Consider the following 23,344-nt stretch of genomic DNA (forward strand, 5'->3'; position numbering starts at 1 on the left):
TCATTTTAGAGCAGGGGTGTCAAACTCAATTTCATTGAGGGCCGCATCAGCATTGCGGTTGCCCTCAGGGGGCCGGGTGGGTATGGCCAGGGTGGGCGTGGCCTACTGGGTGGGTGTGGCTAGAGTGCATATGGCCTACTGGGTGGGCATGGCCAGCTCTACATCGTTCGCATCAAGGGTGCCTATGGGGGCCTGGGCAGGAGTGGGACAGATCTAAGGGTCTCTGGCAGAAGGAGGGTCTCTGGGCCAGGGTCAAGGCAGTGGGGGCCGTTCCCTCACTGTTTCCAGGTTGGCTTCGCGGGCTACATGAAACCACTTCGTGGGCCGGATCCGGCCCCCGGACCTTGTGTTTGACATGTCTGTTTTAGAGAAACTATTACTGCGCTTTACTATAGAAACCAACTCTCCCATTTTGGTTAGCCTGCTGGAGTGCCATACCTTGTAATCCAAGCCATCTGAACAGTTGAACACCACACACTGGATGGCAAGTGCTTTTGCAAGATCTTTTGTAGTCTCTGTTTTCCCAGTACCAGCAGGTCCAGCTGGGGCACCCCCTAAGTCAAGTTGCAGGGCTCCCATCAGGCAAAGATAGCAACGATCCTAATGAGAGTTAACGTATATTCATCTGCACATGCGTGATAGTGTGAGGAAATCTGAACATGACATACCTACAACTGCACAGTTAGGTTGCAACATCACGTCGTGCCATAATTATATGGAATGTCAGTGGATCTCTGACTTAATTTTGGACTCTCGAGACGAAGAAAAAACAACTGGTCTCTCAATAAGCTTCTTCTTGACTTCTAAATCTGCCCCCAACCTAGTCCTGAGGCTATGTAGGCTAGAGGCTTTTTAACTAGAATTGAAATCAGGGCATGACAATTAATTTTATTTTTCACCTTACACTTAAACTAGTCTCATGGGGCTACCACAATCAATCTTACGGGACCTGTATTGTATTTATTTTTTCTGTTCCCTCATCAATGTCTCTATTTGTTTTTTCTTTCCGGGTGGGGTTTTTGGTGGGGGGTAGGGGGTAAGAAGTTCTACTACAAAGGTCCTTTCAGCTGCACCATCTACCTTGTGAGAAGAGAAAGTTTAGCCCCAAAGCTCCATGGTGATCATCACTATCTCCAAATGTCATCAACCTTCACCCTACCACTTTTAGCCTCCCGCTGTTAACTTGTCATTGCTCTGCTGTATTTCCTGTTTTCTCTGCTTTTTTTCATTTCCCAAACCTCTCCTCCCACAGTATCTTTCCACTGAAATAATTTTTTCTTGCAGGCAAGAAAATAACAGCAATACATTACCGTGAGTGGCGTTATCACTAATCTTGGACATGCACCCAAGTATTCATAGGCATAGGTATATTGAGATAAAGCCATCCTTGCCACACAGTTATCTAAATCGAGGTCCCAATAGTAGCGCAGTTGTCTTTGCCAGTCAAAATTGTCCACAGAATCCACCTTGCCAAATAAACAGAAAATGTTTTATTATTATTTTTTAAAATGGTAAGTCTACACCAGACATGTCAAACACAAGGCCCGGGGGCCAGATCCGGCCCGCAAAGTGCTTTCATGTGGCCCCCGAAGCCATCCTGGAAACAGTGATGGAACGGCTCCCGCTGCCTTGGCCCTGGCCAAGAGACCCTCCTTCTGCCAGAGACCCTCAGATCTGTCCCACTCCTGCCCAGGCCCCCATAGGCACCCTTGATGCCAATGACGTAGAGCTGGCCATGCCCACCCAGTAGGCCATATGCACTCTAGCCATGCCCACCCAGTAGGCCACGCCCACCCAGGCCACACCCACCCGCCCCCCCGAGGGCAACCACAATGCTGATGTGGCCCTCAATGAAATTGAGTTTGACACCCCTGGTCTACACATATTATTTAAACAAAATCAATGTACCTTTTGTTGTACAAGTTCTGTAACAATGTCTCTTGCATGTACGTCAATAGTAATGAGTGCAGTTATGATATATCGGTGAATTTTGGGAAGGCTGCCGCGGACTAGTGAAGCCAATGCGTTTAGTCTCTGTGAAATGAAATGAAACAAAATCTTTACTTAACATAATGCCTTATATAGAAAGGACAGGGATAGGTTAAATTGAAGAAAATGTTACTGAAGCCAAAGAGATCATAGGAACTTTCTTGAACAGTTTCATCAGCAATGAAGATCATTGCCATATTTGATATTATACATCAGAGGTGTCAAACTGCCAGCCCGCGGGCTGGATGCATCATAGCGAAACGACGCCCACCCCACTGCCGGCAATGGCAAAAAAGTCGCTGTACGTCGTGACACGTCACGTGACGTTGCGAGTTTGACACCCCTGTTATATACATGGTTATCTATTTAAGAACTGCTTAAATGTGTAAAATGTCTTTTCAGTAGGCATTTCAGATTAGAATGATTTATGCGTTATATAAAAAGGCACCATCCATAACCATTATTTTGATTTTAAAATATTTCTACATTTACATTTATAAAAGTGTAAAATAACACCAGTATGTTAAAAAAAAATAAAAGAAACTGAATACTCACATCAAAATTATCATTTTCAAACTCTTCCAGAGCTACTAAATGATCATGATCTTCTCCTTCTAAACACTGAGTGAGATCACGACACCACATGAGCTGAGAAATGGTCAACACAACCTATATAAAGAAAACAAAACAGAATTCAGACAGACATATATTGTGCTGGAGATGATACCTAGCTTCAATGTTCTGATTTTATCATTTAAACATTACTGAGTATTTCTACCACACAAAACTGAACTTTCAGAGCCATTCTTCAACAATCTCAATACATTAGGCTTATTATCGCACTGATCTTTACCACCAATCTGATTGCTTTTGAACTTGGTTCAACGTAAGCAGCTAATGTATATCTATTAACAGCCAGCTTATGAACACAGAATATTTATTTGAAAGATTTCTATCATAAAATTGGGAATATGCTTGATCCCAAGAACTCAACTATTCCCAAGGAGCAGTATAAAGGTAAAGGTAAAGGTTCCCCCACACATGCATGCTAGTCATTTCCGACTCTAGGGGCCAGTGCTCATCTCTGTTTCAAAGCCGAAGAGCCAGCGCTTGTCCGAGGACGTCTCCGTGGTCATGTGGCCGGCATGACTAGACGCCAAAGGTGCACGGAACGCTGTTACCTTCCCACCGCAGTGGTCACTATTTTTCTACTTGCATTTTTTTTACGTGCTTTCGAACTGCTAGGTTGGCAGAAGCTGGGACAAGTAACAGGCGCTCACTCTGTTACGTGGCACTCGGGATTCGACCCGCCAAACTGCCGACCTTCTGATTGACAAGCTCAGCGTCCTAACCCACTGAGCCACTGTGTCCCTAAGGAGCAGTATACTGAAATCCTAAGATAAAGCAATAAGATGCTTGTGAAACTCAAGTCATTAAAGAGTGTGGTTTACCTGAGAAGGATGTCCAGCAATAACCCACTCTGTTCTTTCTCTAGTTTGATAATCTGCAATGGCAGCTTTGCTCAATCGTCTAAGGGAAGTAAACATTGCTTCTTCAACTTTACCAAGCCAGTCTTCAACATTTCCTCTGGCCTTGAGTCCTTTTCCCAGGCCAACCTAAAAAGGCAAACTTTTCATTCACTGAGAGGGTAACTGTTATGTTTCCCCCCCAAAAAAATGAAGGCTACTGCTAAGCTTGTAAGCCGCCCTGAGTCTTCGGAGAAGGGCGGGATATAAATGGAATTAAAATAAAAAATAAAAATATCACTTTTTTTCCTCAGCTGATACCAGGTAGGCAAACTCCAGTAAATATGGTTGACTACAAAATTACTAATGATGTAAGTCATATTTATCCAGCACAAAAATGGAAAAAAATGCTTCAAAAGTTGTTTGTACAAAAGTTCTAGTTTCTTTTTTTAAATATTCTCAATTAGGACTTTTTAAAATAACTGATTCAGCAATATTCAGATGCCTGATATTCTGTTTGCTCTAACACAGTACCCCAAAAAAGTGAAACCAGGATGTTCTACCAGAAAAATAGTCTATTTTAAAAAGATGGAATTGTGAAGAATCAGTTTCGTTTACTTTCACTGGTATATGAATAGTTACAATTCTTGCCTATGTGAAAAACTAAAACACCAGATATTAAATGGTATCTAATACTATTTAGTGATTTTATATACATAAGGGGAAATATAGCCACCCATCCATCCACCCTTTACAGGGCTCTTGTTATATAGTTATAGTTATAGTTATAGTTATAGTTTATTTGATTTATATACCGCCCTTCTCCTTGGTGGGACTCAGGGCGGTTCACAGGGCATACATAAGAAACACTATACAAAAATTAAAAAGAATTAAATCCATGCCCAATTAAAACAGAAGTACAGATTAAAAACAATTAAAAGCCCATAATCCCCCCTCAGGCCAGACCAGCTAATTCGAACAGATGGGTCTTCAGGCCCCGACGGAAAGTTCGAAGGTCTGGTGCCATCCGGAGCTCCACCGGCAATTGATTCCATAAAGCCGGAGCCCCCACAGAGAAGGCCCTCCCCCTGGGGGCCACCAGTCGACATTCCCTGACTGGCGGCACCCTGAGGAGGCCCTCTCTGTGGGAACGAACAGGGCGGAGGGGAGTCGATGCAGGCAGCAGGTGGTCCCTGAGGTAACCCGGACCCATGCCATGTAGGGCCTTAAAGATCGTGACCAACACCTTGAACCTCACCCGAAAGACAACTGGTAACCAATGCAGCTCGCGGAGCAAAGGTGTAACATGGGAGTACCGGGAAACTCCCAAGACAACTCTCGCGGCCGCATTCTGTACCAGTTGGAGCCTCCGAGTGGTCTTCAAGGGAAGCCCCATGTAGAGAGCATTACAGTAGTCAAGGCGAGAGGTCACGAGCGCATGAGTGACTGTACACAGGGCATCCCGGTTCAGATAGGGCCGCAACTGGCGCACCAGGCGAACCTGGGCGAAAGCCCCCCTAGTCACGGCCACTATATGCTCTTCCAAAGTAAGCCGTGAATCTAGAAGGACTCCCAAGTTGCGAGCCCTATCCACGGGGGGTAAGAGCTCACCCCCCATAGAAAGAGATGGAACATTTGGAATGTCCCGGGATGCCGGAATGCACAGCCACTCAGTCTTGTCAGGGTTGAGCTGAAGTCTGTTCCTCCCCATCCAGACCCGAACCGCCTCCAGGCAACGGGACATCACGGCGAGGGCATCACTGGGGTGGTTTGGGGTCGAAAAGAAAAGTTGGGTATCATCGGCATACTGATGATACCCAACTCCAAAACCACGAATGATCTCACCCAGCGGTTTCATATAGATGTTGAACAGGAGAGGCGAGAGAACCGACCCCTGAGGAACTCCACAAACGAGAGACCTAGGGGCCGATCTCTGCCCCCCTGCCAACACCGACTCCGAGCGTCCCAGGAGATAGGAGGAGAACCACTGAAGAACTGTGCCTCCCACTCCCAATCCCCTGAGACGCCGCAGCAAGATACCATGGTCGATGGTATCGAAAGCCGCTGAGAGGTCTAATAGGACTAGGACAGAGGAATGTCCCCTATCCCGCGCCCTCCAGAGATCATTCACCAGAGCGACCAATGCCGTCTCCGTGCTGTACCCGGGCCTGAAACCCGATTGGTAGGGGTCCAGATAATCCGCTTCATCCAGGACCAGAGGGAGCTGATGCGCCACCACACTCTCAACAACCTTCGCAAGAAAGCGAAGGTTGGAGACTGGACGAAAGTTGTTCAAAACGGCTGGGTCCAGGGCAGGCTTCTTGAGGAGAGGTCTCACCACCGCCTCCTTCAAGACGGTGGGGAAATAACCCTCACTCAAAGAAGCAGATATAACCGCCTGGAGCCAGCCTCGTGTCCTCTCCCTAGCTGCATAAACCAGCCAGGAAGGGCACGGGTCCAACAAACATGTGGAGGAGCTCAGCCTCCCCATAATCCTGTCCACTTCATCAGGGGTCACAGAATCAAACTCTTCCCAGATAACATTGACAAGACCGCCCGTGTCCTGATCGCCTGACTCTGCCCAGCTGGAGTCCAAACCGGTCCGAATCCGAGCGATTTTATCCGACAGATGATGACTAAATTCCTCGGCACGACCTTGCAAGGGATCCTCCCTCACCTCCTGATTGAGAAGTGAGCGAGTCACCCTAAACAAGGCGGCCGGGCGATTATCTGCGGACGCGATGAGGGTGGAGAAGTAATTACACCTCGCCACCCTCATCGCTGCGAGATAAGACCTAATATAGGTTCTTAACCGCAACCGGTCGGGTTCGGATCGGCTAGACCTCCAGCAGCTCTCTAGGCCCCGTTTCCGGCGCTTCATCTCCCGGAGCTCCGCGGAAAACCATGGAGCTCGCTGGGATCTGCGCCGGGTCAGGGGCCGCAAGGGTACAACCCGGTCAAGTGCCTCAGTGGCTGCCCTTCCCCAGGCTTCCACTAAGGCATCAGCCGAGCTGTGAGCAGTGGAGGCAGGTGGGGACCCCAGCGCCGCTTGGAATCTATCAGGATCCATTAAGCGTCTGGGGCGGTACCATCTAATTGGCTCCGTACCCCCACGGCGGGGGGTGGCAAAGCGGAAGACCAGCCGCAGGAGATGATGATCGGTCCATGACAGGGGCATAATAAATGGAGAGCCCCCACCTAGATCATCCAACCACCGTCTAGATAAAAAAATCAGGTCAAGGGTGTGGCCTCCCTCATGAGTTGGCTCTGAAATTACTTGCGTCAGGTCCATGGCCGCCATGGAAGCCATGAACTCCCGAGCTAGCTCAGATGAACCTCCCAGGGATGGTAGATTGAAGTCTCCCAAAACTATAAGTTTGGGAAACTCAACCACCAAACCCGAGAGGATATCGAGCAGCTCGGGCAGGGCTGCCGCTGTGAAACTAGGCGAAATGTACACCAGCAGCAAGCCCAACTGCGCCCCAGGACCAAATCTCATGAAGAGAGACTCACACCCGACTATCTGAGAAACGGTGGCCTCCCGCGGACATAAGGTCTCCCTAATGGTAACCGCCACTCCCCCACCCCTACCTTGAGCTCGTGGCCGGTGTAGCACCCGGAAACCTGGTGGGCAGAGGTCAACCAAAGGGACCCCACCCTCTGGGCCCAACCAAGTCTCCGTGATGCAAGCCAGGTCCGCATGCTCACCCTCAACTAAATCCCTAACGAGGGGAGCTTTATTAACCACGGACCTGGCATTCAGGTACACCAGCCGGAGCTCAGGAGGCTGCACATCCCCGCTCCCGGGACCTCGGGGAAGAACCAGAGGGTCGGAGCGCCTCACCGCTTGAAGACAGCGGAGACGGCCCTCCCGGTAACGATATGGCCCCCTGTCTATCCGCCTGCTGCCTTTCCCCGTCGTGGGAATTGGTAGTCCCACGACCCGCTCAAGAGCCCCAGATGTAACCACAACCCGCTCCCCCCGAACGCCGTCAGACCCAGGCCTGGCCTGCAACAAAGTTGTTTGGCTACCCCCCACCACCAGACAACCACTACCCCCCACCCCCCTCCCCAACCCCCTAAAAAATTTAGCTAAAAAATTAACCAGGGGCCTCTTATTAGGTTTATATCGAGAGCCCCTGGCCTTTCCCGGCCATCTCTCAGGGTCCCAACAATTGGGCCCCTCATCGAGATTAGGGAAAGAAAAGAAGGCGGGACGCACCCAGGAGAGGGGGGCACCCCTGAGGGCGAGCAAGTCCGTGTCGGAATATTGATGCATCCAGTCAGCAAGTCCAGAGAGGGAAGTCCAATGATTGAAACCAACAGGAGGATCAAAGGAAAGGAGTGGGACATTTGGGCCATCCACCAACCACTGCCACTTGATTGGATGCTCCCAGAGGCATACCACAACCCGTCCTCTCACAACGGGACGCGAGTCTACCTCCGGGGATGGTCCAAAATGCCCACCCTGGGTGGGGCAGCACCCACAGAGCTCCCACCTCTATGGGGCTGCCGATGTAAAACAGGCCACTCTCCCACTGTGGCCTGTACCCAGGTCCGTCCCAGTCCAAAGGGGAAAGAAGGAGGCAAATGGAAAGTTAATAAATAAGATAATAAATAAGTGAATAAGTAAGTTGGCAGTCCGTTGTATCGCCATCGTTGTCACAAAAGTCGTTGCTGCTGCCATCATCTCAAGCAGCCAAAAACCAACGAATCGCTGTCGCCATGGTCGTCGCCATATACCTTCTAATTATCTTATTTATAGTTATCATAGGCATAGACATTTTCATAGGCATTTTCATAGATTTTTTTTAAAAAAAATGCTTACCCTTTCACCTTCAGGGGACAGCATTGCTAGAATATCATTAGTGAGAACTTTTTCTTCTCCTTCAGCTGGTGCCATGTAGGCAAACTCCAGTTTAGAAATAGAATCAAAACATTTCCTTAAATGAGGCTGAACTGCTTGAGGATTGCGAGTTTGGGCCAATATTTCCAAGAGCTCATCATTCGATAAAAAGTAGAATCTGAGGTAACATTAAAAGTTGTAAAATGTAAATTGAAATACAGATTAAGCCTATTTAATGTTTTATAAAATACATTTTGTAATTATACTTATTAGCCTTTCCAAAGTTGGGAGGCCTTAACATATGTAATGAATACAAATAAAAAAAGTACTGGGTAGATAATTTTAGGCAGCATTCCTGATTTTAGCTTAGGAAAGTATAATGTACTGTATTTCAATGGTACCGTAAGTGCTTTTATTTAAACGCGAGAGGGCCTTTAAGCATCTAATTAAATTCACTCTTTGCAATGAGTATCATTTTAAATAAATAAAAAACCAGCAATGATCATCCTAAATTGAAGTAATTAAGTCCTAATTACTTTCAATGGAAGCAAATTAACTCCTTCATTTAAATCAACGGGATTCAATATACATAAACTTTGCCAGGATTGCATTCCCGGCTTATAAAGGATAAAGCAACAGATGACTTAATTATCTTCTTACTGATTCTTAACTAACCTTGGGAAAATGACTCTCTTGGATTCCAAATAGGCCTCCAGACATTTCTGAATCTGATCAAGAAGAGCATTATTATTCTGAAAGGTCTCTAAAAGGCCTGTGTCAGAGAAAGATAATGGATAAAAGTGTAAAATGAAAACAGGTAAAGGCTACTGTCTGAAGATGAATCTTAGCATACGCGCTATGTTTCATACCATGTTATCCTATGAGATGCAATCTTTTGAAATGCATCAGGCAAAAGCAGAATAATTATTAATTTAACAATACACAAATACGCAATATGGGTAATGTTTGGATTCTACTGAGGTGGGGTGATTCTAATCTACATTGAATGCTTTTATTTATTGTATATTTACTGAATGTAGTGCTGGGAATGTTAAGAATTAGTCAGAAATCCTGTAAAAATATCCTAGAGGAAAAGAGAAAGAATGGTAAAAGCATGGGCAAGAATTTATAAGGGAATAAGCACTTTTCGATCAAAATGAGGTCAGAATATGAATGGATACTGTAAGGAGTTGTGCATACGTTACTTGACAGATTTCTGGTGTTGTGAGTAGATGTAGGAAACAAGATGTGTAGCTACCTTTGAATGCAGGTGATACACGGTTTAATGCAAGCAGCACATAATTTAGGCATACTGTATTATTACCAGGCTGAGTAGCGGCACGGAGGGCATTAGGCAGTCGATTTACTTTTCTCATAACTTCCTTCCAAGACTTATCGACTTGCAAGAACATTTTGGCTTCTGCAGGCAACTGTCTTTGAATATCAGGAGCACTGAAAATGCTTTCCAAATAGAGCCAATTCCTCTGACATGTCAGCCATTCCTCCTAGAAAACAAGAAATGTAGGCATAAAGGTATGAGAAAAATGTTACTCATAATCTTTGGAAATGCTCCTTTCCATCTGCGTGCAACAAAAATTACACAGGATACACTTTATACAATAACTGGGGTGCTTTCCCTCCACAAAGGTATTAGTGTGGATACTGGTTCTCAAGTAAAACTGCCACCAGCAGAAATAGTGGAGAAAAACCCTTTCAAAATCTTTTTATAGCTAAATTATTTAATATTCACTGAAAATAGTGCCAGTGCTTTGTTTACATCTTTCCAAAAATAAATCAGTGTCACCTGACTGATACATTAATTTATTTATTAAAGGTAAAGGTTCCCCCGCACATGCGTGCTAGTCATTTCCGACTCTAGGGGCCGGTGCTCATCTCCGTTTCAAAGCCGAAGAGCCAGCGCTTGTCCAAGGACGTCTCCGTGGTCATGTGGCCGGCATGACTAGACGCCAAAGGAGCACGGAACGCTGTTACCTTCCCACCGTAGCGGTCCCTATTTTTCTACTTGCATTTTTACGTGCTTTTGAACTGCTAGGTTGGCAGAAGCTGGGACGAGTAACAGGCGCTCAATCTGTTACGCGGCACTCGGGATTCGACCCGCCAAACTGCTGACCTTCTGATCGAGAAGCTCAGCGTCCTAACCCACTGAGCCACTGCGTCCCTAATTTATTAGATCCTTCTAATTCAGCACTTTTTCCTCCATTTTCCCCCATAACAACAGGCCCTGAGAGTGGGTTGAGAGATAGTGACTGCTCCAATGTCATGTTGTAGCTGAGAGGACCTGAACCTGAGTCTCTTTGAAGCTAGTTGAATATTTAATCATGATCTACGTGAGCTCTTAAATATTAACATTGTAAAGGATATTTTTGTACATTAAAATATCCCTCAAATTAAGCTTGATTCCTGGTGACTTTACCAGGTTGTTTTGAGTTTTTTTGCAGTAATTAGAAACACTTTGCCATTGCCTTCTTCTAGTTATAAATGAGGTTACAGCCTTCCACTTTCCTGGAGACCTCCCATTCAAATTACTAATTGGTTTGACCCAATTTAGCTTTTTTGAGAGTAGCCAAAATGCTGCCAAGTGAGCTGTGCCTAAGATGAACTAAGCAGGTATTAAATAACATTGCCAAGATGATGTCTTTCTTTTAAGGCAAACTTCAAAATTTAGAAGAAATTATTTTAAAAAGTGGTACGCACCAATGTCTGACTGAATAAAGAGAGCTGTTTCTGCCATTCATCAACTCGTGGCTTGAGAGGGCCTACGTACCGTGAAGAGGCAATCGTTGCTATATTAATAGTACTATCATCTAGAATGACCTTAAAGAAAAAGTAAAACAACATCCTCAGTTCTGTCAATTGAACTTCCAGCGATACACGAGAGTTTAGTGTTTCTTAAAGGCTTTTGTCTTAGGACCCCTCCCACTTTCAAGAATTATAGAGGATCCCCAAAGAACCTTTGCTTGTATGGGGTTATATTTATCAATATTTAATCCCATTTATTATTATTATTTTTTAATCCCATTTATATCCCGCCCTTCTCCGAAGACTCAGGGCGGCTTACAATTTAAGCACAAACCAATGTGCTTAGCAATAATAATAATAATGCAAGCAATAATAATAATAATAATAATGCAAGCAATAATAATAATAATGCAAGCAGCACATAATTTAGGCATACTGTATTATTACCAGGCTGAGTAGCGGCACGGAGGGCATTAGGCAGTCGATTTACTTTTCTCATAACTTCCTTCCAAGACTTATCGACTTGCAAGAAATAGTATGTGGGCCTGGGCCTGGGCCTGTGTGGGGCTGCCCCACTCCAATTTATGACTGTTATTCTGGGCTCAGTGGAGGTCATAAATTGAAAACTACCTGTATCTATTATTGGTTGCACACCACCTGAACAAAAATAGCTTTTAAAATGGATTTCTCTGTGTCCTTGTCCACCATCTAGAGAAGTTTCAAACAGTTAATATTTCGTTGTGTAATGGCTTCCCCGGATGCTGGCTTGGATGACAAAGAAGAGCTGGCTCTGGGAACTTCAGAGTGGGGTACGGAAGAGTGTCAGGAAGAAGCAGGGAATTTTGTACCCCGGAGGATGGGCAAGAGGAGGAAGAGAGGCCAGGAACCTCGTAAGGACTGTTGGGAGAGCAGCCGGACAAATAAATGCCTGGCTGAAAAGGAGAAAGAAGAGAAACAGCTGCAGCCAGGACGCTCGGACTACCAGCCAGAAGTGTGGGGCAGAGAAGGGATGCAGCTGCAGTCAGTTAGCAGGTATGAGGAAAAATTGTCTTTCTCCACTGGATCCAGGGAGCACAGGGCCAAAAGGAGGTTGACAAGGCTACTCGCAAAGAAGCAGCCTCCCCCCTCCTAATGACCTGCACTGGCTGGCAGCTACTTAGCCCAGCACATGGAGCAAAGCGAAGTTGGAGACGACAACCCATCCGTTTCCTGCCATGCATATTCTCCAACTTTGTGACTTCCGTTCCCCTGATTCTGGACCTGGACCTTTTTTTGCTGGACCTCACGACTAGACTTTGGACCTTGTATTTTGTATTTTGGACTTGGGCTTTAACTTCGTGTACTGTGCTTGGACTGTGGGCTTGTATCTGTAAACCCTTTTGTGAGGGTTTACAGACTTGCTCTCTTTGGCCCCGGACTTGAGGTTGCTCAGGGCTTGGATTCATTGGGAACTGCATTTATTTCATGTGAGTGAGCCCTGGGGAGTAATCTTAGCAGCTTTCACAGCCTCAATAAAGATTTTAAACCCTTTTGGTGTGTGCATGTTGTGAGAAGGGCAAGACGCACTGTAAATTCCAGAAGAATTATATATTTTCTGACAGAGGCTTGCTTTGCTTGGCCAATGAAATGTGAATAGTAAAGGTATTAGTGACCAACAGGCCAACAAAAAGGAATTTTTATTTTAAAGCTGATTGATTTCACTGCACCTATGTGGACTGCAATAGGTAACTGTTTTCCTAGAACCGAAAGGTAGAGTATGGCATGGCACAGCGGTAAGGGAACTGTCCAGTGAGTGAACATAGTAGTCTGCTGTCTAGATTGAATATTTTACAAGTTTTTGCCAAATTTCTCAATATGGACTGAATAGAGACAATTTGCTTTAAAAGCTAATTTAGACAAAAATAGTTTTTAACCTGAATGTCATCTGTGCCACCAAGGATGAAAACATCTTTTGAATCACGATGAGGAATTATAATGAATTCTGTTGTTTTCCAGGCATCTTCCACCTGGAAGAAAAGTTTAATGCAATTCTGAATATAATTTTGACGAACTGGAAGCATTCATACCACATAAGCTTATCAGCAAACGAACAGCCTGTCCAGCTAACCATACAAATGCCTCCATTTATGGTTTGTTTACACAGTTTATACACAGCTGCCTGGGATTATCAGTGAACAAGCAAAAAGGAATAAAGAAAGGCAACTATAGCCATCTCCACCACCAACAGGTTTGTTTGTTTGATAAAATGGATGATCATACATAGATAAAGTTAGTTGCTGAACAAATAAACATATAGGTAGTTCTTGACATGATCACAATTGAGACCACAATATCAGGTGCTCAGCAAAGTGGCTAGACCTGAGTGAGTTAGACCTGATTTTAAAACCGGTTTGCCACGATTGTTCAATGAATCACCTCAATTGTTAAGTGAATCTCATGGCGGTTAAGTGAATCTGGCTTCTCCCGTTGACTTTGCTTGTCAGAAATTGACTGGAAGGGTTGCAAATAAGAGATAATGTGACCCCAGGACATTGTAATCATGATAAATAAATGCCAACTGCCAAGTGCCCACATTTTAATCATGTGACAACAGGGACACTGCAACAGAGTATGAGGACAGGTGGTAAGTCTTTTTTTCAGCACCATTGTAACGTCGAATGATAGTTAAATACTACGTAAGTCAAGGACTCCCCGTATACATTGGAGGAGGTGGAGAAGTGAGACAGAGTAAGAGGTAAAAACCATTTTCAATTTTGTCTGTAAGAAGCAAAACCAACAAAGAAAGAAAAATGCTTGATAAATCGCTATTTAGAAAACTCCAGTTTGTAACAGTTTATCATGAAACCTCAGATACCCACGCTGGTATCACGACAGCTATTATGTCTATAACTTTTCTGATTCTCTTATTCATGAAGTTTTTCTACTGATGTGACCACTGTAATTCAAGCAGTGAACTACTCAACATTTACTTGGAAGATTGTTGTGCTCTACCTTATGTTGTATTAGAAACTGTTAAACTCCAAGTGAGTTCAATAAATATATTATTGAAGCTTCAGTATAACCAATCAATACAACTTATTTCAGTCCAGGATGAGTATTTTATATTGTATTAAAAGGTACCTTTTTGAGAATAATCTCCAGAGAAGCTTCTCCTGAAGCTTGTCCAGAAACATCCTGAATCTCCTGAGTATATTCAAAAGCACTGATCTGAGTAAGTCGCTCCAGGGTTAATGGATTTTCCATGTCTACTAATGGTGCACCAACTATTTGTTCCAGAATTGCCCAGTGTCTGGGTTTCAAAAAAGGATTTCTAAGATCTGTGATAACTGGAAGCTGAAAGAATGAGAAGTGTATCAATACAGCTCAATTCACACGCCTGTCCTGTTTCAGTAAACAATCGGATTAACCAACAGACTGTTACAACATAATAATAAATTATGATGAGTTCCGTCATAATTTAAGAGGTTTCCAAGGTGACTAGCTCATAACTTTCCAATACTTTAAATACATATTTAAATATAATCAGATTTGATTTGGATTGCTCTATCTTTGGATTGCTCTATCTATCATATCTGTATATTACAGGCTGTGGTTTTTGAATTTCTGTGCTAACATACAAATAGTTTGCTAACCATGTTAAACACTATTTATCCTTGTTCTTCCAATCTAGTCCATATGAATGTCGTTTATGCTGGTCCACAGGCCAGTCAGTGAATCTGAGCCTCCATGGGCCATGATCTAACAAAAATCCTTTTATTCCTCTACTCAAATAGAAAATAAAATAATGTTCCTGATTTATTCTTCCCACTCCATCTCTTCCATGATCAACCATGCATTTGCCATTATTTGTGCACATAATGCAAGAGCTTTAAAAACAAAATCCTTTCTAATAGGGTGTTTTATGTAGGATAGTGGTGAGAGAAGACTACTTGTTAAAACTGCATAGGAAATCTATGAACATGTAGTTACATGACCAAGATAGCAACGCATTGCACACAGAAACTTTTCTGAATGGCTCAAGTATATGGCACGGTGTTAAATCTACTAAGCCCTTATGAGCAGTGTTGGGAAAAGAGAAAGAAGAACAAGTCTAAATGACATATTAGCAAACAATAAGATGTGACAGCTCCATTTATATGAAGCTAAAGCACAATTGTGGAGTGGGGCAATAGAAGAAATTGATTGCAAAAAGTATAACATCCAAGTTTCAGAAATTAAATTCTGAATCTATGTGCAGGTCTGAAAAATGAGTTGGCATTTCTTGTAGAAAATAAATATACTACATGGATTACTACTGAAGTTGCTGACTTTCCAGAGGGCAGAATTTTAATTCTAATGTAATGAATTTCTTCTGCCTTTTTCCACTTTCTTCCTTTCAGTCACCCCTTTAAAACAACTGTAAGCAGTGGTAGGATTCAGCCGATTTGCACCAGTTCAGCAGAACCGGTAGCAAATTTTTTATTGCCCAGACCGAGAATGGACTTCCGGAAGTGGCATCCACACAGAGAACTGGTTGTTCACATATATGAATCCCACCATTGACTGTAAGTATATAAGAAAGTCTCTGGGTCCTCATTCTATCTAATGAAGAATGATGAGATCTTTGAAGCTAGTACGAAATAGAATTTAGTCTTCAATATAGCAAAAGACATTTTGGGTTGTATTGCTGAAATATATGATTAATGGAAAACAAGAATTTTAGAGTTAGATATCTGAATATGCTCTAGGTCACATCTTGGTAGCAACTTTACCAGGGTACAATAGAACTCTGTCAACTAGCTATTATGCTATGAAGTGACCTAAAACTATGGTCTGCAGTTTAAAACAAGATTTATGCAATATTTATTAATTCTCTCTACTCAAATCTTGATTTGATCTTGCTTCAGTGTTTATTCTGAAAGCACCTTACTCATCCATGTCTTTTCTCTTTAACGCTGGATGTAATATTGTAAACATGAATCTGACTTGACGAATATTTCTGTATAATTTTTATTTCCTTTTAGTCACTTCCCTAATTCATTGCCCTGCTCACATTTTTTTTCATCTGAAAGTGTTTCTTTGTATTACATTTTCAAATGGCCATTTGTACCTTTTCTTTCATTTTCTCCACCTTCTCCTTGAGTTGTGGGACAACATTATTAGGTGGCAAGCCTTTTTCCAGCTGATTTACAAATTTAGCATATTTGGAAACTTGACCATTCAGTAATTCTGGATCCAAGCTATCAAATTTAGACTACGGAAAATATGTAAGCAAAAAAAAGTTATTACTTGGAAAACTTTTTAAATATTTGTGTTGTAAGAAATGTACTTTAAAATAATCAACAAAAACCAAACCTTATACAGATATGAGCAGAAAAAAATGCTAGCTCCAGTGAAGTCAGTAGGATACTTACTTAAATTAAGAGCATTAAATTTCCATGTATTTCTTTTTTGAAAGAAAGGAACAATATTTGCACCAAGGAAATCTGGATTCTTCTTGGAAGATGAGCATGAGAAAGAACCGATTCAGAATGATAAATTTTTTAATGAGCTGTAGAGTAGTTGGCCTTGGGCATTGTTCTTCCTTTTCTTTCATTATTTTATGATTTTGTACTTTGGTCCTAGAATGTTTACTGTGCTTTGTTTTTAGTTATTTTGTTTTCATGTTTCAATACAATTGTAAGTTATTCAGAATCCCTTTAAAAAGTTAGGTGGCCTCTTAAAACAAATCGATTTGTCTACCATAAAAAGATCTACTTGGGGCTGCCCTTAAAAAAAAACAACCCTCGTACAATACAGCTGGTTCAAAACACGGAGTCGTACATACTTGTATGTATTCTTTGATTTCTATCAATTTTCCACTAAGTTTACTCTACACTGATTGCCACGTTTCATGTTATTCCTGAAAGGTTCATCTTTGAATATGACATTTAAGGGGCCTAAGAGATTACACTGAAGAAGAGAAAGGACAGTCGCCTTTTCTAGACATAGGCTGCACTTTGGAACACGATTCCTTCTTCCTTCTTTGACAATTCCTGAGGTCTCTGGCTTCTACGAAAAATACATTTTGAATAAAATAAACTGCACGTTTGTGCTTATAGCCATCACATCCTTTTTTTAAAAATCTCCACGGCATGCTTCTCACTTCCAGGAAGGCCCAAGCAATGTGATGGAACAGATGCAGCCAGGTATTCTTCTGTTTGCCAACCAGCTGTCAAAACTTGGTTAAACCAGGAAGAAAAAAAAGGGGGGGAGGGGAGGAGGAGGAAGGATGAAGCTGCTATTAAATAAATAGATAGAGTAAGAGGAGGGGAGGGGAACAACAACAACTATGCATTCAGTATAGTGAATTTATATACAAATAGGAAATGGATACTTTGCATTTCCCTGAAATTTATATACAATATTATTAATAAAATATTCACAGTCTCACAGAAATATCTATGTGAGAAATAACGCTATTTTGTTTCTTGTTTATTAAGGACCTTCTTATCTTCTTTTTAGTTGTTCTCTTTCAGATCAAGGTGACTTGAAAGCTAGGGAGCCCAAAGAATAATTAAAGTAAAATTACTTTTATTTGGCCAGTAACACTTATGCCTCCCTTTAAAACCAAACTTCTTTAAATTTTTAAATCCTTACATTTATATGGATAATTTTAGATTCCAGTATACATAATTTACCTCCATCCAGTCTTCCTCAAGTACTGACCATTCAGAAAGAGAATCCCACAACAGTTGTTTCAATTTTAACTCTGCAGAAACTTCCTCCAAAGTATCAAATTTTGTTATATCCACCTTTCAAGAAACAATTGAAATAATTGAATTACATTCATTTGAAGCCCATATGTTGTAAAATATGGTACATATTTGAAGAAAATATACAGTACAAAATACTGATAAATCTGAAGAGGAAAGATCAATCCATTTCAAATAATCAAAGTTTATAATAAATAATAAACCTTTATTGTCAAAGTACATGTGTACATTGAGATTAGCTGAGCCTCCCCCCGTGCTCTCCCCCCCCAACACACAGTGACAACAAACCCTCCATCCTACCACACCATGTGAACCAACTACACCACACACCGGCCTCCCAAGTCAATTCTGCATAAGATTACTATGTCCCATTTAAAAGCTTAACAGCCCACGGATAAAAGCTATTTTTCAGCCTGTTGGTACGGCTGGCTATATTCCTATATCTCCTACCGGATGGTAGGAGAGTAAAGAGATACCGTCCAGGGTGTGAGTCATCCCTGAGAATCAATTTCAAATAATCAGTATATAAAGCTGATGTTTCCATAATTATTTGCTATAAAATAGCATTATTTAAACCAGTTAAATCATGACCTCTGGCTTGCTTTTTTAAAAAAATAAGGCAGAATTCTCTGGAGATAAAATTGAATGGTAACTAAGTCTCCTAGTCAGAAAGAAAAGGAAAGAGGGAAGTAATGCTTTGTTAGGCCCATTGCAGCTTACGCTTATATTGTATTATTAAACCACGTCTCAAAATAAGAATGCGGAAAAAATAGAAGCATCATTTGTTTAGTGCTTAGGAAACAGCTCTACCTGAAACACTGTTCAGCACAGTCTGCACTCTGACAAAGTAAAATTTGAAATGGTTTTGAAGTGGAAATTGAAGCAACCTCTTTGTCCACTTGTTTTGCATGCCAAGGTCACAAAAGAAGTAGCATTCCATTTCACTTCCATGACTGCAAACTGCAGTCACTGCAGTAGCAATTTTTCTACTCAAAAACAAAACTGGTGTGTAAAATATATATCAACATAATTTTTGGCATTTAGCTGCCTTCTTTTACCTGTATTTATTTTTTTTCATTGCTTTTTCTTTTCTGTAGGCAGGACAGCTCATACAAATGCTAACTACTGACCTATAAGTACTCTAACTTTTGCATTAAAAGCAAAGCAATCATTGAACAGATAAGCCGGCGTTTGCAGACAGATTTCCTTACAACATTCTCAACAGTAGCAGGGACACAATTGCCTGTGGTGCAATAATAGTTAGACAGGGGGAAGACTAACAAAAGGAGCCATGTCATGGCCACGATACAACAATGTATTGTAAAACTATTTATTTAATTCATCAAATGTATTTGCCACCCATGTCTCGGCGAGATGTTTTACAATACATACAAAAACTATGCATTGTAAAACAATGTATTGTGTTCTAAAGAAAGATGTGTGATTGATTTCATAGCCTCATGAGATGGATGATTTAAAAAAAAAGCTGTTTGCACATGATTGAATTAGTCCAGATGTAATTTAAAACATATTGATTAGCATGCGGCTATTGTGGTTCCATACACTATTGTGAATTATGAATGAATATTTTTAATTAACCACAAATATTTATTCGCTGCACACTGAAGAGCTGCATCCAGTTACCAAAGCTACTCCTGTATTTTCTCCTGTAGTTTGGTTAATTGTCCTGTGTTTAAGTAAACATTTGTGTGATTACTTCAATTCTTTCACCTGACCCAGAAATGTAAGTGCTGAGTAGAATGCAGAAAAGAAATGAAAACACTCCCAAATCCCCAATAAAGAAATATTATTTATTTATTTATTTATTTATTTATTTGGTTTATATACCGCCCTACTCCCAAAGGACTCAGGGCGGTTTACAAGGCAAAATTTAAAAACAATACAATATAAAATTAAAATTAAATTAAATTAAGTCTAGCCACAAAAATTAAAATCACAATTTAAAAACATTAAACCCCTCAGTCCAGACCAGATAGCTCAAAGAGCCAGGTTTTTAGGTCCCGGTGAAATGAACGAAGGTCGGGGGCAGTCCGGAGTTCCGTTGGCAGTTGAGTCCATAGGGCAGGCGCGCCCACAGAGAACGCCCTCCCCCTGGGGATCACCCGTCGGCAATCCTTGACCGGTGGTACCCTGTGGAGGCCCTCCCTGTGGGAGCGCACAGGACGATGGGAAATTGACGCTGGCAGCAGGTGCTCCCTTAGATAATCCGGGCCCATGTCATTTAGGGCTTTATAGGTCATCACCAGCACCTTGAATCTCACCCGGAGGGCAACTGGAAGCCAATGCAGCTCATGGAGAAGAGGTGTTACATGAGAGTATCGGGAGACTCCCATCACAACTCGCGCGGCTGCATTCTGCACCAGCTGAAGCCTCTGAGTGGTCCTGAGTGGGCAGCCCCATGTAGAGAGCATTGCAGTAGTCTAGCTGGGAGGTCTCTCATTATTAGAGAGAGAGAGACCTTGGATAGTACATTATAATTGTATTCTGTTCAGGACTGTATTATAAGAACCAGCAGGATTGAGTGATACAATTAGAATCAACAAACCATTGGCTATTGTTTCAATAGAACCATTCTGGAATATGCAGAATTAGGATTAAATAAACTAAATAAGGCAGACATGTCAAACTTGCGACGTCATGTGACGTCGCGCGACGTATTGGAGCTTTTTTCCTATTGCCGGGAATAGGATGGGCGCGGTTTCTTGGTGACGCATCCGGCCCACGCATCCGGCCCCTGAAATAAGGGATATTAGGAAATCAAGCACTCTTTCCTAACTCTGATTTTATCATTGTGTCCCTATGAAATTGGTTATGCTCAAGGCAGTCGATATTCTACCACAGAGTGGGAATTTGAACCTAGCCTTCCTATTGCAGGCCAGTGTTACAAGTAATATATAGTACACTATCTCATGCATTATGGGACTTGTTTCATTTTGCAAATCACAATTTAAACATCCATCTACAGTACAAACCAAAATGGAACTGTGGACAAATTACCTTGAAGTTTTTCTGGTAGGATTTATACTGGAATGCCCGTTTTTGTATTTCATCAAGAAGGGTTTGCAACTCGCTTAGAACTGTTTTTACTTTCTCTTGATCAGCCTCTGCATCCAGAATCTGAGGATCCTATTAAAAAAAACCAGAAGTCATTTTATAATCAGCTATCGTTAAGGTTATATATAAATGCTGTACACCAAACTATACAATTAAATCCAGTGAGGAGAGAGATTATATTCAGTGTACAGTAGAATATAAATGCAATTATTTTTTTCTGCTTGATTTAAATCTTACTACAAAAATTACCATGGAACACTGATTAATTTTTCTCTATTATCAACTGAAAAAAGAGCTAGGCAAACATTTATTTCAATACTTGATAAAAGAGCAGTACAGTTGAGCATGAATACATAATAAATGGATAGCTCTCCTGCTCACACAGGGAAGCCAGAATTGGGAAGTCTTTTTCTCATGCCCCTGATTTTCCAAGAATGAGTTAGAGGATGCTGTACATGCTGTTCAGCCTTCAAATTCTATCCAGATCTACCTATTTAAAGTGGGGCTGTAAAGGTTTTCCTATCACTTTTAATGTGTGTCTACCATTAAAAAAGATTTTCTGAAGAAAATCGAATTTCATCCTATTTCTTCATTCAAAACCCCAAAGTCCTCATTGAATACCTGATTTATGAAGTTCCTTATACTGGATCCATTGAGTTTGTCAATTGCTTCTCTTGCTTCTTAGTCAAAGACTTTTCATTGCCTTTTTACCCAAAACATGTTTTTAATATATTAAAATATGATGCTAACCTTGAGAATTTTTGCTGGGAAAGCATGATTCTACCACATAGCATGGCTTTCTAATTCATATTGGGTTTAGCACGCACAACTACAGAAACTAATAATAGTAAATAACTAGCAAATAATAACAACAACTATATAATGCAAAGACCTGCAAATAAAAATAGAATGACTGTGGCAAAAGAAAGCACACGTAGTACCAATTGTAATAGGCCCATGGGTGCAATTGCAAAACAACTGGAGGACCACTTCAACACCATCGGCACTGACAAAATTGGCATTGACCACTGGTCAGTTGCAAAAGGCAGCTTTACCTGGAACAGCTTACCTTCTGTGACAAATACCTTTAACACTATAAAACATCAACATCTGTCTATCACAAGTCCATGGGAAGGACTTGATAGCTGGATAAAAATGCAAATCCAGTTTTAACATCTGGCTGTGACGAGTCATAATTCAGTAATTTATGGATTACAAAAAAATTAAATTAAATTAAATTAAATAATTAAATACCTGTGCTAGAAGTCTAACTTCTTTAACTTCTTCATTTAGATCGTGAACATCTTCATCTAGGAGCTGGCAGAATTTAATAATGCTGGCATCTCTTTCACCCACAGATTTATCAATTGCATTACGAACAGCAACAATAGTTGGCTTCAGACTTGAAAACAAAGCAAAATCTTCAGGAGGAGTTGGTATAATATACTGTTCAATGAGCTGATACATCTTAGAAACCACTTTTGATTCATCGTCAAGAATTTCAATCTGAGGGAAGGTAAAAAAAAACACAAATTATTTTTCCGTTTTTGTTTGCAAATACTTTGACAGGTTAGCTTACAACACTTAGCGATTCTAAACTGTTGTAAAATGCCATTTTAAATATAGGGCAGAAACTGATATAAAAATTGCGCGAAGAGATCAATGTTACCCACTACCTACCGAAAAATCAAGTTCAAATGCACTCCTTCTTGCTCTCACTCTCTCTAGAGTGGGAAAGATAATTTCAATGACTTACCTGCTCATGATCACCCATGCCCTAGTCACTTCCCATTTGGACTACTGCAATGTACTCTACAGGAGGACACACTTAAAAACTATTCAGAAACTTCAGGTAGTCCAGAATGCAGTAATGCATACGGTTTGAGGCATCTCAGAGTTTGCCCACACTATACTGTTGCTATGCAAGCTACACTGGCTAAGTCAATTCCTTTCCAGGTACTGCAATTCAAGGTACTAGGCATCGTCTTTAAAGCCCTATATTGCACAGAGTCAGGTTGTTTGAGGGGTTTCATTTCACTGGATTTCATTTCACTGAAGTCATATTCTCATCCAACTAGATTGGATTTGCCCCAGGTCCTCTCTGTTAAGTGTTGCCATCTGGCAGGGATCTTGGAAGTGAGCCTTTTCTATAGCTGTGCCTACCCTATGAAACAACTTCCCCACTATTCCCCACACCTGGAATACTGCATCCAGTTTTGGTCACCACGATGTAAAAGATGTCGAGACTCTAGAAAGAGTACAGAGAAGAGCAACAAAGATGATTGGGGGACTGGAGGCTAAAACATATAGGGAACGGTTGCTGGAATTGGGTATGTGTAGTTTAACGAAGAGAAGGGTGAGGGGTGACATGATAGCAGTGTTCCAGTATCTCAGGGGCTACCACAAAGAGGGAGTCAAGCTATTCTCCAAAGCACCTGAAAGCAGGACAAGAAGCAACGGATGGAAACTAGTCA

General features: G+C 41.8%; 1 protein-coding gene across 1 annotated transcript in view; it reads right to left on the minus strand.

Moving 5' to 3' along the window:
• The window catches only part of DNAH6 (dynein axonemal heavy chain 6), a gene marked incomplete at its 5' end in the record, with an annotated part of 184,661 nt that overhangs the window by 136,251 nt on the left and 25,066 nt on the right, over nucleotides 1–23,344 (minus strand). Inside the window, 15 exons of the mRNA XM_081318905.1 lie at nucleotides 439–600; nucleotides 1,311–1,466; nucleotides 1,909–2,034; nucleotides 2,545–2,658; nucleotides 3,441–3,605; nucleotides 8,284–8,479; nucleotides 8,977–9,073; nucleotides 9,626–9,806; nucleotides 11,017–11,136; nucleotides 12,975–13,067; nucleotides 14,182–14,394; nucleotides 16,151–16,294; nucleotides 17,721–17,834; nucleotides 20,814–20,942; nucleotides 22,125–22,376. Coding sequence (XP_081175031.1) covers nucleotides 439–600; nucleotides 1,311–1,466; nucleotides 1,909–2,034; nucleotides 2,545–2,658; nucleotides 3,441–3,605; nucleotides 8,284–8,479; nucleotides 8,977–9,073; nucleotides 9,626–9,806; nucleotides 11,017–11,136; nucleotides 12,975–13,067; nucleotides 14,182–14,394; nucleotides 16,151–16,294; nucleotides 17,721–17,834; nucleotides 20,814–20,942; nucleotides 22,125–22,376 — 2,262 coding nt within the window. The remainder of the gene's footprint in view (nucleotides 1–438; nucleotides 601–1,310; nucleotides 1,467–1,908; nucleotides 2,035–2,544; nucleotides 2,659–3,440; nucleotides 3,606–8,283; nucleotides 8,480–8,976; nucleotides 9,074–9,625; nucleotides 9,807–11,016; nucleotides 11,137–12,974; nucleotides 13,068–14,181; nucleotides 14,395–16,150; nucleotides 16,295–17,720; nucleotides 17,835–20,813; nucleotides 20,943–22,124; nucleotides 22,377–23,344) is intronic.

This window comes from Vipera berus, assembly GCF_964194415.1.
Source record: "Vipera berus genome assembly, chromosome: 2".
In the NCBI taxonomy this organism is placed as follows: Eukaryota; Metazoa; Chordata; class Lepidosauria; order Squamata; family Viperidae; genus Vipera; species Vipera berus.